This window comes from Pristiophorus japonicus, chromosome 1, assembly GCF_044704955.1.
Source record: "Pristiophorus japonicus isolate sPriJap1 chromosome 1, sPriJap1.hap1, whole genome shotgun sequence".
Lineage (NCBI taxonomy): Eukaryota > Metazoa > Chordata > Chondrichthyes > Pristiophoridae > Pristiophorus > Pristiophorus japonicus.
In genome coordinates this window covers 119109723-119123309 of record NC_091977.1, presented here as the reverse complement: position 1 = coordinate 119123309, position 13587 = coordinate 119109723, and the positions used below count along the sequence as shown (strand labels likewise).

At 44.5% G+C, this 13587-nt stretch overlaps 1 protein-coding gene across 2 annotated transcripts in view; it reads right to left on the bottom strand.

Annotated features, from left to right (window-relative positions):
* The window catches only part of LOC139265594 (protein prune homolog 2-like), an 808581-nt gene that overhangs the window by 573953 nt on the left and 221041 nt on the right, over nucleotides 1-13587 (bottom strand). For both annotated transcript variants that reach the window (XM_070882707.1, XM_070882715.1), the window contains exons 3-4: nucleotides 10634-10836; nucleotides 2135-2319 (exon numbers count right to left, since the gene is read on the bottom strand). In XM_070882707.1, coding sequence (XP_070738808.1) covers nucleotides 2135-2319; nucleotides 10634-10836 — 388 coding nt within the window. The remainder of the gene's footprint in view (nucleotides 1-2134; nucleotides 2320-10633; nucleotides 10837-13587) is intronic.

Sequence of the window (13587 nt, the reverse complement as noted above, 5' to 3'; positions counted from 1 at the left end):
GTAATGTGAGATACATGACAACCTCGCCGCCCCATTTCACGCTGCATCGGAGCAAAATCCAGAGCGCAAATGACTGGAAAATCCAGCCCTATATCCTTTGTTGCCAATGAGCCAGCCATGCCTTTCATGTGGTGGCTGGAACAGTCATGGCACACTGCTCTCCCACAGGATGAAGTCATCGTGGCAGCTGCCAGCATTGCGGCCATTCAGAGCGAGGATCATCTGCCTGTGGTCGCACACAAACTGGACGGTGAGGGCGTGGTAGCCCTTGCAATTGTGAAACACCTCTCCATTGTGGGGCAGGGCCCGCAATGCCACATGCGTACAATCAATGGCCCCCCGAACCATGGGGAAGCTCGCTATCCTGGCAAAGTCACAGGAGCACAGATCCTGGTTCTACCCGGACATGCTGATCTTTATGTAGTCCATTCATCTGCTGTAGAGGGCGTCGGACATCTGGCAAATGCAGCAATATTCTGCAAACTCCGAGATGTTGCATATATCACCTACAGGAACATGGAAGGACCTGGTAGCATTGAAGTTGAACGCTACTGTCACTTTCACTGGCACTGACAGCCAGGTCTTGGTGCAGATTTCACTTCGAGATCTGTGTGCAGGAGGTGGCAGAGCTCCGGCACCACCACCTTGCAGAACTGCAGCCTTCTTATGCACTGCTCCTCGGACAGATCAAGGTACGAAGAATGCGCACGGTAAATCCTGGGGGGGATAAGACCTCCTGCCCCGACAACTGTGGCCCCTCCTCTGGCCTGGACTCACATTGGCCATATCCTGTCTGTGTAGCCGGCGTCGTTGAACTCATCGGCGCAGCACAACATGGTCTGCCAGCACTGTCCCCATTAAGTTGCCTAATGTAACAGCGAGATGCTACTCGGCCATGGATCCGAAATGGAACCCGTCAATGTTGCCGAAATGGTCGTCGTCAAGGTAAGTGCTCAGCAATCACACAACGCCAACACCTACACACTCTGCTAGGAGAATATGTAGCACTCACTGCGACCTCTGTGCTCTGGTTGCTACTCCCATCATTCCAGCATCGTAACCCTGACTTGTGAATGCCAACATTTTGTGGCGAGTTCCCCGCCAGCCGGTAAGTGAGACACAAAAAAAACGAATATTGTGTCACCGGCACTAGCAAGGCGTTGCACGCGTACTGATGTCATGATTTCCCTGGCGGGAGTAGGCGAGGTGGTAATTCTTTGTGCCGCTACAAAAACTCAACCAAAGTTTGCAGCAGGCAGTGATATCACCGAACACCAGCCCCAAGCCGTTTGCGCCGAGATTGCACCTCTCCTGGGTGCCATCAGCTGGCGGTAACAACCGAATTTTGGCTTCTAACAATTTAACAAGTTTTGTCCTTTTTGAGCGGTCTCCATTGATCCATTTAAGGACTGCTGGTTAGGCTGATCAAGATCCGTAAATGTCAGTTGGAGCCGAGTCTGAAATGAACGTAGGAGCCAGGGCCACCTAAAAGAAGCCCCCAACCAATTTAGCAGTGACCCAAATTCCCATGCCAGTTGGGTGCAGTTCTCTACACTGCTCGATCTGTTCTTGTTGTGCTGTTTTAGGTGCAATGATATTAATTTAGACCCCATTGTGTCACTATTTCTGTGATACTAATATGTTATGATAAATTACAGCATCCTTATTTTAAGCATTGTGTTTTTTTTTAAATTCATCCAGTTTTTAAACATTATTCAACTGCTAATTTTCCATCATCAAGAAACAACAAATGTATATATATGTGATCTACACATTGGCAATATCAATGTACCAAGGAACCCAATAGAGCTTTCCATTAAATCCATGCTGTGGAATATAAAATTGCAGCACCGACACTGATTACAATGGTTTGGTTAAAAGTCATGTGTGAAATAGACAAATGTTCTTGAAGGTATAGTTCATTTTCATGGTCACTGACCTACATATCAAAAATATAATTTAGCACATTATGTATACTTCATCAATACAATACTTTGATTAATTCTGGTATCAGTAGTTCGTACCTATTCCTTTCACAAGTGCCCTTTAAGGGTTTGTGTGCGTGCACATTTGATCAAGAGCACAAATGCACATGCAGAGTCCTTTTACTCGAAATGAAAATAAACATTCTTACCTCTGAACAGATGTGTTAGTTGTTGGTTGAGCAACTCTGGAGCTTTTTGAAGAATCTCTGAAACTATTAGAGTGGTGCAGGATCCCACTGGCTCCAGGACAATTTCACACTGAGCAGAATGTAGTCGCTCTTGTTCATGGTGGTCAATTATTTTGACAATAGCGGTTTCAAGTGCTTTGTCATCACTAAAAGACAACAAGGCACCAGATGTAATTTTATACTGTCCATATTCTTCCATACATACTTGCTGTTTAATTTTATTGCCATAAGAATTGAAAATTAAAAAAATACTAGGGATATAAGAGCTAACTCAACAAAACTCTGCTCCCCAAGTGTAGCCTCACTAGATGAAAAAATAATTCACAAATACGACAACAATTCTGCAGCCTCAATTCTCCAAATTGCACTTCAGTGGAACAAGGTTCCAGGTCCAAGAACACTGTCTAACTGAATCTGCCCTATAATTGTAATCAGTGGTTTAAAAAAAAAATTAAATCCAAATATTAAAATATTCCAATCAAATTATTTCCGTACAGTAGAATTGTTTGTGGCATATCATATTATTGGTTGAAATTAGCTGCCTTTAATTCACAGAAAATGAATTAAATCACCAATGGGAATTAAATTGGTATTATGTGGTACCAATATATCAACTGTTTTCCTATTATGCTTGATTACAAATTACAAAAATGTTGTCCTTTTAAATATTACTGGGCATTGTTATAAATGTACAACACTTCAGGTAAACAATTACCCAGATGGTATTCTATGCTCTGTCAGTACTTCTCGTGAATCTTTAAGCATTTTACTTTACTAAAGAACATTGTTGCATTAAATATACTCCTATTTACTCATACTCAGTTGATTCCTTAATGTGTAAATCTTAAATTTAATGATTTCAGTAAATTTCACAAATGTAGTTATTCCATAAGTCTTTAAATAACTACATTAGTATTTATTTGGCAAATAATAACGTAGAAACCAGGATGCAGCAGGAAACTAAATTTTATCCAAGAAGAACAGACCATTCATTTATTCAGTTAAAAGCTTCGGAAGTACAGAAATACTTGAGAAATCAAACAACACTCGGCTCATCAAATCAGCAGCCTCTATCCTCGTAATCAATATGATGGCAAAGATACAGAAGCTTAAACATCTAGAGAGTTATTGATTTAAGAGAAGCCCTTTAAAGCTCTTTCATTTCATGATATGTACCGTATATACTCGCGTATCATGCGACTTTTGAAGACCTAAATTGTAACCTAAATTTGGGGGGTCGCATGATACGTGAGATACAAAATTTGCGGGTGTGAAGTGCTGGCCAAGATTAGGCTGTTAGGCTGTTAAGCAGACCGTATCCACGCTGAATCTCGGCAGGTATCTCCTGGGCTGGATTGCAACCTCTATTGTCACTTGTACTGTATCTTTGCTGTGGTCTAGAGATCGCCACCCACAACTCCCTCTGAAGTTTGCTGCATTATTAGAGGCTCCATCTATCTCAGCCCATGCTTCTTTTACCCGCAAACACAGTAGAGGCAAATCCGGAGTCTTCATATTCCCTCTCTTCGTAAATGATTTCTCTCCTTCCATCATCCAGTCATTCCATTTCTTTCATCAAGTGGCTGAACGACGCTAGTCAAGCCAGCTGGAATGATTGCTATATCGGTGTTCGATTCGCGAACAGCTTTCACAACAGAATCCACTCGATGGTTCATGATTCGGTTGTTAAGGTCTGTTTTCGATCGTTGTTATGTGTTAGGGTACTTGTTACGTGTTGGGTACTTGTTAAACTTGTTTGAAAGCCTAGCCTAGTGGCATCTGGTATCTCAAAAAAGTGACTCGCATGATACATGAGATATATGATAAAATCATGTTTTGGGGACGAAAATTTAGGGGTCGCATGATACGTGAGATCGTAGGATACGCGAGTATATACGGTACTTTTGATTTTTTTTAATAACCCATATTGTTCCCCCCACCACTATATTTTCTCCTTTATTTAAAAGGGCAGGGTAGTCTCGGGCATCAATTTGCACAGAATTACCATCAATACCACTCCATATGACCAGGTGGGTCAACTGAAGAGTAATCAAGACTTATGAGTAGCCAGTACTCCACACAACTACCAAGACATGTGAAATATGGTGCATGGTTTTGCAATATGGATGAACATCCAGACAAATTTAGACTTCAGATTGAAATTCAACTTACAATTCAAATAAACAGAAGTATATATCTAAAAACCACAGCAGCAATTCTTACATGTGCTATTTTAGAAAAGTGTCTTCTCCACATGGAACCAACAGAATTTGACAAATTCCACAAGGATCAGTGCTGGGACCACAATTGTTCACAATTTACATTAACGATTTATACTTAGGAATCAAAAAAACAATTTCTAAATTTGTGAATGACACCAAATTGGGGGGTGGGGTTAGTCAAAACTGAGGAGCACTGCAACCAATTACAGGAGGACATTAATAAACTTGCATGGGCACATAATTGGCAAATGGAGTTCAACAAAGATAAATGTGAGGTATTATATTTTGGTACGAAGAATAGGGAGTGAGCTAAAAGTTGCGACACAGCTAGCAAGGCCATGAAAAAAGCAAACCAAGCACTAGGGTTTATTTTTAGAGGATAGAATTGAAAAGTAGGGAAGTTATACTAAACCTTGATCGAACCTTGATTAGACCACACTTGGAATACTGCATGCAGTTCTGGTCACCATATTATAAAAAGGATATAGAGGCATTGGAGAGTGTGCAGAGAAGATTTACAAGGTTGATACCAGAAATGCGAGGGTATACATAATCTGAAAAGGATGAACATGCTGAGTCTCTTTTATCTTGAAAAAAGGCAGCCGAGGGGTGACCTAATAGACGTCCTTAAAATTATGAAAGGTTTTGATAGAGTGGATAGAGAGAGAATGTTTCCACTTGTAGGGTCGAGCATAACTAGTGGCCATCAATATAAGATAGTCACCAAGAAATACAATAGGTAATTCAGAAGAAACTTCTTTATCCAAAGAATGGTGAGAATGTGGATCTCGCTACCACAGGGAGTGGTTGAAGCAAATAGTATAAGCATTTAAGGGGAGGCGAGACAAACATTTGGTAGAAATTTGGTGGAGAGGAGGAAGGCAGTTTCTCACTTCCAACCCAACTGGAGGAGCGGAGTCACAGATGCCGAGGACTCTAATTTAAGTATCTAGCTATCTAGGGGCCAAAATTGCCGCCATCCTTAACAACAACAACTTTTATTTATATAAGCGCTTTTAACGGAGTAAAACATCCCAAGGCGCTTCACAGCAGCATCATAAGATAAATTTGACACCGAACCAGATAAGAAGAGATTATGACAGATCAAAGAGATAGGTTTTAAGGAGTATCTTAAAGAGGGAAAGAGGTAGACAGGCAGAGAGGTTTAAGGAGGGAGTTCCAGAGCTTAGTGCCCAAGCAGCTGAAGGCATGGCCACAAATGGTTGAGCAGTTATAGTCAGGGATGCTCAAGAGGGCAGAATTTGAGGAATGCAGACATCTTGTGGGATTGTGAGGATGAAAGAGACTCCAGAGATAGGGAGGGGCAAGGCCATGGAGGGATTTGTAAATAAGGATGAGAATTTTGAAATCAAGGCATTGCTTAACCGGGAGCCAATGTAGGTCTGCGAGCACAGGGGTGAAGGGTGATCGGGATTGGTGCAAGTTACAACATGGGCTGCCGAGTTTTGGATGACCTTAAAGTTACGTAGGGTAGAATGTGGGAGGCAAGCCAGGAGTGCATTGGAGTAGTCAAGTTCAGAGGTAACAAAGGCATGGCTGACGTGCTCAGCATGACGCTGATGACACCGCTTGCCTTCCGCCCCACAGATGCCCAAAACACTGCCCCGACTGAAAATCCAACAAAAAGAGGGCAAAATCCTTCTATTGGTCTGGAGAAAAATCATTTATATCAAAACATGCACCCCATTTTGGGCGGAGGGCAATTTCGGCCCCCTAATATTTAAGTTGTGTGTTTAGTATCTCAGTGATTCTTGTTAAACTGGAGCAAATAACTTTGTCTTTTATTTCTCTAAGTTAGGACAGTGGGTTAAACTAAGAAGTTTTGTGAGTAGCCTAATAAATAGTGGCGTGGCAGGGCACCTCAGTCTGATTGAATGCACATCCTCTGCCATGTGGGAAGTCCAGGATGCTTCTTGTGTCCTGGATAACCATATGTGCAGGAAGCATCATCAGCTGGAGGAGCTCGAGCTCCGGGTTTCGGAGCTTGAGCAGCAGCTGATGTCACTGCAGTGCATCTGTGAGGCTTGGAGCTATGTGGATAGCATGCTTCAGGAGGTAGTCACCCTGCAGCTGAAGAGTTTGCAGGCAGAGAGGGAATGGATGACTGCCAGATAGACAAGGAGGACCAGGTAGGTAGTGCAGGAGTCTCCTGAGTGCATCCCTTCCTCGAATTGAATACTGGTGATGCTGATGGTTCTTCTAGGGAGTACAACCAGAGCCATTGGTGGCTCAGCTGTATGGGATGGGTGGGTGGGGGGAAAGAGAAGGGAGGTCAGGAAAACAGTAGTGTTAGGGGAACAGACAGGCATTTCTGCGGCCTCAGATGTCTCTCCAGGATGGTATGTTGCCTCCCTGGGGCCAGGATCAAGGATGTCACTGAGCGGCTGCAGGACATTCTGAGGGGGGAGGGTGAACAGGTAGAGGTCGTGGTCCATATCGATAGCAATGACATAGGTAGAAACAGGGATGAGGTCTGCAGGTAGATTCTAGGGAGCTATGAAAATTAATAAGCAGGATCTCAAAGGTAGTGATCTCTGGATTACTCAGTGCCACAAGCTAGTGAGTATAGAAATAGGATGATAGAGCAGATGAATGTGTGGTGAGAGATGGTGCAGGATGGAGGCCTTTAGATTCCTGAGGCATTGGGACTGTTTCTGGGGGACGGCTTGCACCTCAACAGGGCCACGACCAATATCCTCGAGGGGGGGCGGGGGGGGGTTGCTAATGTTGTTGGGGAGACTTTAAATACATATATTTATATTAAATATAGTTATGTCCTCGATTTTTCAATATTTAATACATTTGCTTAATAGATTCAAACTATATTGAGGTCTCGTGATATTTTGTCGCTTAGAGAAATGTAGATAGATCTTGTCGAGGCTTAAGGATAATGGCAGTACATTTAAAATAATGCACAAGGCAGGGTTTTTGATATAATTAAGTTGGACACATTACTGTACATTTTTCGACATAGTAAGATTAGTGAAGATACTTTTTTGGAGCTGGGTCTCATTTATGAGGTTGATCTTTCCAGATACAGTAGAGGATTTGGTAGCAGGGAAGAGAGGGAAGGAAGGAAGGAAAGTGGGAAGGAAGGAAGGAAGGAAAGGGGAAAGGAAGGAAAGAAGGAAGGAAAAAAGGAAGGAAAGAAACATAGAAACACAGAAAATAGGTGCAGGAGTAGGCCATTCAGCCCTTCGAGCCTGCACCACCATTCAATATGATCATGGCTGATCATTCACTACATCATACGCACTGCCCTCATCGACCCTTCTGATTACTTCCTCGAAAAATGTAATCAAGTTAGTCAGACATGACCTTCTCTTGACAAATCCATGTCGACTGACCTGTAATTACTCGGTCTATCCCTTTCTCCCTTTTTAAACAAAGGTACAACATTTACAGTCCTCCAGTCCTCTTTTTTTAATAATAAAAAAGCTCATTCTGTTGCACAAGTCTAAAGATTAGAAATGCTGTAAATTTCTATGATGATTCTATGAAAAGAATCCCATTGCAAATGCTAATTCCAGAAAAGGACAAGCTCCCAACAGGTAGTTTGTATCTCCTTCATCAAAGGAACTTCATTATATCTACAAATTTAATAATTTTCAAATTTAAAGTAACTTTAAGGGAACAAGGTACAAAGACAAATATACAGTGGATAATTTTAACCTCCCAAAACTGGTGGGATTGGTTTCGGTGAGAACTTAAAAAGCTTAAAATCTTAACCAGGAACCCAGCATTGAATCTGCCCACTTCTAGTTTTAACAGAAGCGGGATGAGGGGCGCCGACCAATCTGCTCTCAGGAGGTAGGTTGGTCATTTACCTATGTTAATGAGACTATGTGCCTTAATTTTAACAATGATTCTATTTTTAATCACAGCTGGCCGGATTTCCTTGGTACTCGAGAAGGGCTGTATCCATGAGGTAATTGACTTTACAGCATTTCACGTGGGCCAGGAGGACAGGAGTGTTTCCTTCAGGCCCAAGCTTGCCAGTAAACTTCCCACTCCCGTGATATGTCTGTTACACCTCCACCCCCTCCCCACCCCGCAATCAAACCCCATCCCACCATTTGCCCCTCTCCCTGGCCACCATATGCCCATCTCCCTGCGCCCCCCCCCCAAACGCATTGGAACCCCCCGACCACCATCCTGTGCTGCATGTTTTCCTGCCTGATAGACAGACAGCCTATCAAGCTGGCTGTGGGAGGGAAACCTCCTAACTTCATTCCCCCCTCCGCCCCCCCACCCCACCCCCCGCCCAACCCCAGGCACAGAACATACTTCAGAGATAAGACAGGGGCCTAAGACATTGTCCATAAGCAAAGGAGAGGCAGTAGGACCCATAGAGAGGAAAGAAAAGAGGGTTAGAAGAGAGAGGTAGGGACAGAGAAAGAGTGAGTTAGAGAGAGAGCGAGAGAGAGAGAAAGGAAGAGAGAAACACGGAATGGAAAAAAGATAGAGAAGCTCTGTTACAGGGTGTGAGACATCTCCGATTGCTGGAAGTGGGAGAGATGATAATTATTGGGATTAGTGAGTTACATTATAAAACAATAAATCCTCTGACTCACTGTGAGCAATGCAATATTCACCACTCCTGCATCGCTTGACAGAACCTGTCAAAATTATTTAAATGGCATAGAGCTGGAAAATCAGCAGGGTCAGAGACACATCTTTGTGGCAGGAGGATTTCTTGCCATATCAAAAATGCCCTCTATTCTAGAATTGTAGAATATCCAGCCCACAGTGTGTGCTTGCTTAACTCTGTCTTTTCACCTCTCTCGCTCATTAAAACCCACCTCTTTGACCAAGATTTGAATCACCCCTCTTAACATCTCCTCCTTTGGCTCACTGTCAATGTTTGTCTGATTATACTTCCATGAAGTGCCTTTTAACATTTTTTTTACATTAAATCCATGTTTAAATTTAAACCCTGTGCAATTGATTGCAGAGGCTTGGATATGAAGTCTAAAAAATGTAATTTTTCTTTAAAACTTCAATCTCTACTGCCAGTTGAAGTTTTGAAGAAAATGTTTAAAATTCATATACATCGATTGCACAGGCTTTAAAATGTAACTATCCCTCTCCACTGTCATAGCAACACTGGATGGACAAGCATCATTACAATGGCACAAATGATTCAATCATTGGAATCTGATTGTGATACACCTGCCCATTACATCTACTTGGATCTGTGCGGCCCCCGGTCTGCGAGCACCATCAGAGCAGGCCAGGGAGCGGAAGGAACAGTGTGGCGGCCTAGCCCAGCAGTCTGCGCAGCCTCCGGCCTGCGAGCACCATCAGAGCAGGTCGGGGAGCGGAAGGAGCAGCACGGTGGCCTAGCCCAGCAATCTGCGTGGCCCCCGACCTGCGAGTACCATCGGAGCAGACCGGGGAGCGGAAGGAGCAGCACGGTGGCCTAGCCCAGCAATCTGCGTGGCCCCCGACCTGTGAGTACCATCGGAGCAGGCCGGGGAGCGGAAGGAACAGCATGTGTTGGAGCAGGAGAGCAACGGCAGTGAAAAGGGATGTCATCAAGGTCCAGGTCGGTGATTGTAACGTGGGCAGGTACTGCAGGAGCTGCGAGGTCAGGGCGAAGGAGCACCGAGAGACTGTAGAGGGACGTGATCGGGGCCCAGGAGAGGCACGAGTTCGGGGCCCAGAAGAGGCGAGGGCCCAGGGGCAGCACGGGCCAGCCCACACTGTGATATGTGCGCGCACTAGATCCGTGCAGCAGAGCTGGTCTCCAGTCATCTTGGTTAACCCTTGCTACTGGACCAAGACCTAGCTCTGTCAAGCCTGTGTGGTGGCTGGTGTGCAACAGTCACCACACGTTAAAAAAAATCCAAGCACAGGCATCTTCCACCCTTCAAGATTTAGTTCGGAACTGGAATTTTAGGTCCTTCATTGAAACACCTGTGAACTTTTTGAAGTGGAAACAAGTCATCCTCGATTCGCGGGACTGCCTATGATGATGACTTCTAACTGGCAATTAGAGAGCTGCAAAAATAGGCAAAGCCAGCAGGAACAGTTCCCAGATCCACTTCACATCCTCAGTCATCCAGTTCCATTAAAAATCCAGGCCTTCTTATTCAGTTGAAGGGCTAGATTTTCTAACCATTTATAAGTCAACGGGCTGAAAAAAAACTATCCCAAAATTCTAACATATAGCTAATGTCATCTACTTAGAAATTACAATTTGGAATCACTGTACCTTGTCAGCATATTATGATCAACAAGTGTTAAAGTCAGTTTCTCTTCTCTATTCAGCAAATGGAGGTCAATTTCATCTCTGAATATTAAAGAAGAATCTGAGATATTCAGCTGTTGTAAAATAAACACAACTTCAGTGTGAAGAGGAAATTCTGATCTTTGTATATTCAGAACTGGCACGTAAAGATGATCTGTTGGATGGGTCTAAAGAGAAAACAAACAGAATTTAGTTGGAGCAACATATTAAATCGAATCAATATAAATATACTTTCCCAAATTAAATCCCAAATTAAATCTCTAAAATCCTTAGTTTTATGCTAAGTATTTCCTCATAAAATTATAAACCAATCATGCAGTAATACACAGTAGAGGTTAATATTTTACACCTACTATCAATGGGCTCTATTTTCCTCCTTGTCGAGTTTTGGCGCCCAGGAGGATGTAAGGCAGATTTTTTTGTGCCCAATTGCGCAGAAAAAAAAACTTTCGCCAAAGTAAAATGGAATTTTAGCGCTTCGGTACCCGAAGTTAAATCTGGGGGGTGGAGCTTCAAGTGTGCGCCGAAAAGTCAGTAAGCATGCGCCGCAAAATAAAAAACTTTTTCCACGTGACTGGTGTGTCCGCACATCCACGGTCAACTTCTTGGACTGGATCAAGAGGTTGTGAGAACACATTGGGATCAGAGCTGGATCTGGACATTTAAATTTTTACTGCAAAAGATGTGTATGGGGGTGTTTGGGGTGTGTGTATGGGGGTGGTGTGTGTGTGTGTGTGTGTGTGTGTGTGTGATGGGATGTGTGTGTATGTGTGTGTGTGTGTGTGTGTGTGATGGGATGTGTGTGTGTGTGTGTGTGTGTGTGATGGGATGTGTGTGTGTGTGTGTGTGTGTGTGTGTTGGGGTGTGTGTGTGTGTGTGTGTGTGTGTGTGTGTGGTGGCGTGGTGCGGAAGGACCCTCTCTTAAAAAGTTATATTTTCATCTTTGCAGAGGAAGGTGTCACAGATCAACCAAGAAAGGTCAAAAACTGGAGGAAATGCGCCAAGTAGGCTGCAACTAATAGCCTTGGAACAGAGGATCGTTGATGTGATTAAATCTCACAATGAACATCAACCACCAATGTGGACGCTGGGCCCAGGTTACTGACAGAGGATAAGCCCTGCAAATTGTACAGTCTGGGTTGGCATCATGGTCTTTGAAAAGAGCCTGTGCTGTGTGTCTCGCGTACTCACATCACCCTGCCCCCTCTGCCCCCTCCCCTGCTGCTAACCAAACATCTGCTCTGTTGTTTTGCAGATGTTGCGCATCAGGACGAGACAGAAGCTGAAGCAGAAAATCAGGAAGTCATCAGTCCAGATATTCTTCATCAAGTTCAGGACGAGGATGAGCTGGATAATGAAAGGCAGCAGGAAGACCCCAATAATGAGATGGTTACATTGCAATTGGAGCCAGTGAACCCCCCCGAGGATGCCAAACCCTTTGCTGAGCGATACAACCGACGCGACATTTCATGGTGGACAGTCTGAGGCTGCGGGTCCCAGTGGGTTGCAGCAAGCCACACCTGGGAGACAGCCGAGGAGGGTAGGAAGGAGAGCTCAACCTGAAATTCAGGATGCAGGGGACATAGGACAGATCATGGCAATGAGTAGGGAGAGCATTGAGCTAACCAGATCGCTCCTGGCCACCATGGATGAGGGTAGAATTAGCGGGACTGTCAGTAGAAGTAGCAACACTGACTGTAGAAATGGGAGCAGTGTCGGGACAGATTAGGGAGGGGATGTCGGAGGTTAGGGAGGGAATGTCAGAGATTAGGGAGGGAAAGTCGGAGGCAGCTAATGCAGTGTCGGCACAGATTAGGAAGGGAATGTCAGAGATAACTGCTGCAATAAATGGACACACCCAGGCCGTCATTGCCCAGCAGCAATTGGCAGCATCAACTGCTGACACTCACTTTCCAATCCCCAGACCAATCTCAGGGAGTGTGCCGCGGGTTGATCGACAGGCTGAAGAAGTGACCGAAGAGGAACCAGGGCCTTCCACAATGCTGTCTGCTAGGTCTGTCCCTGTCCAACCCCACCAATAACAAATGCGCCTTCGTGCAGAACGCAGAAAAAAGCTTGGGGTCATGGTGAGGAAGCAGAAGTCTGAAACAACGGTTATGGATAGGGCAGAGGCAACAACAGGGGCAAGAGGGGCGCACAGCGCTAAGATCTTTGAATAAGGGGGAGGAGAGATGGCTGCAGCTAGAGTTTGTTTTTTCGCTGCAGCTTGTTTTCTTCATTGGAAAGTTTACAGTTTGAAACAAAATGTTTTAGTAAAGTTAAATAAAACTGTATAAATGTTTAATAAACCTAATTATTTTTTTCAATTTAAGCAGAATCCTGCACGTTATTTTTTTGAATTAAAGCAACATAAACCAACACAATATTACGTACATAATCATGAACATTATTTTTTCACAAATCACAGGTGCAGAGTCAACACTGTCGGGCCGTTTAGCCTTCAGGCAGCAAAACAATCATGGATTAGCCGCTGACGCAAGTCTCTAGCTTTGGCTATAGGTGCACGAGGCTGCCTCCTCCGCCATCGTCCTGTGGATTGAGTTGGTGGCATGGGTTTGTCGTCCTCCTGCTACTGGTTGTCCTCCTCGTCCTCGTCCTCCTCCTCATTGTCAGCCTCCTCGTTCTCCTCTTTCCCCCCGCCCCCCTCAGGAGGATCTTCAATGTCCAGTGCCTGGCCCCTCATGATGGCCAAGTCGTGCAGCATGCAGCACACGACAGTGAACTGACCGACGTGGTGAGGCAACCTCCAGAGTGGTCCAGACATCGGAAATGCCGCTTCAGTTCAGGACAATGACAATTCTCCGTTCTATGATGCTCCGTGCCATTATGTGCAACTTGTACCACCGACACTCTGGCTCAGTGCGGGCATTGTGTCGGCGGGGTCATACGTCAGATGG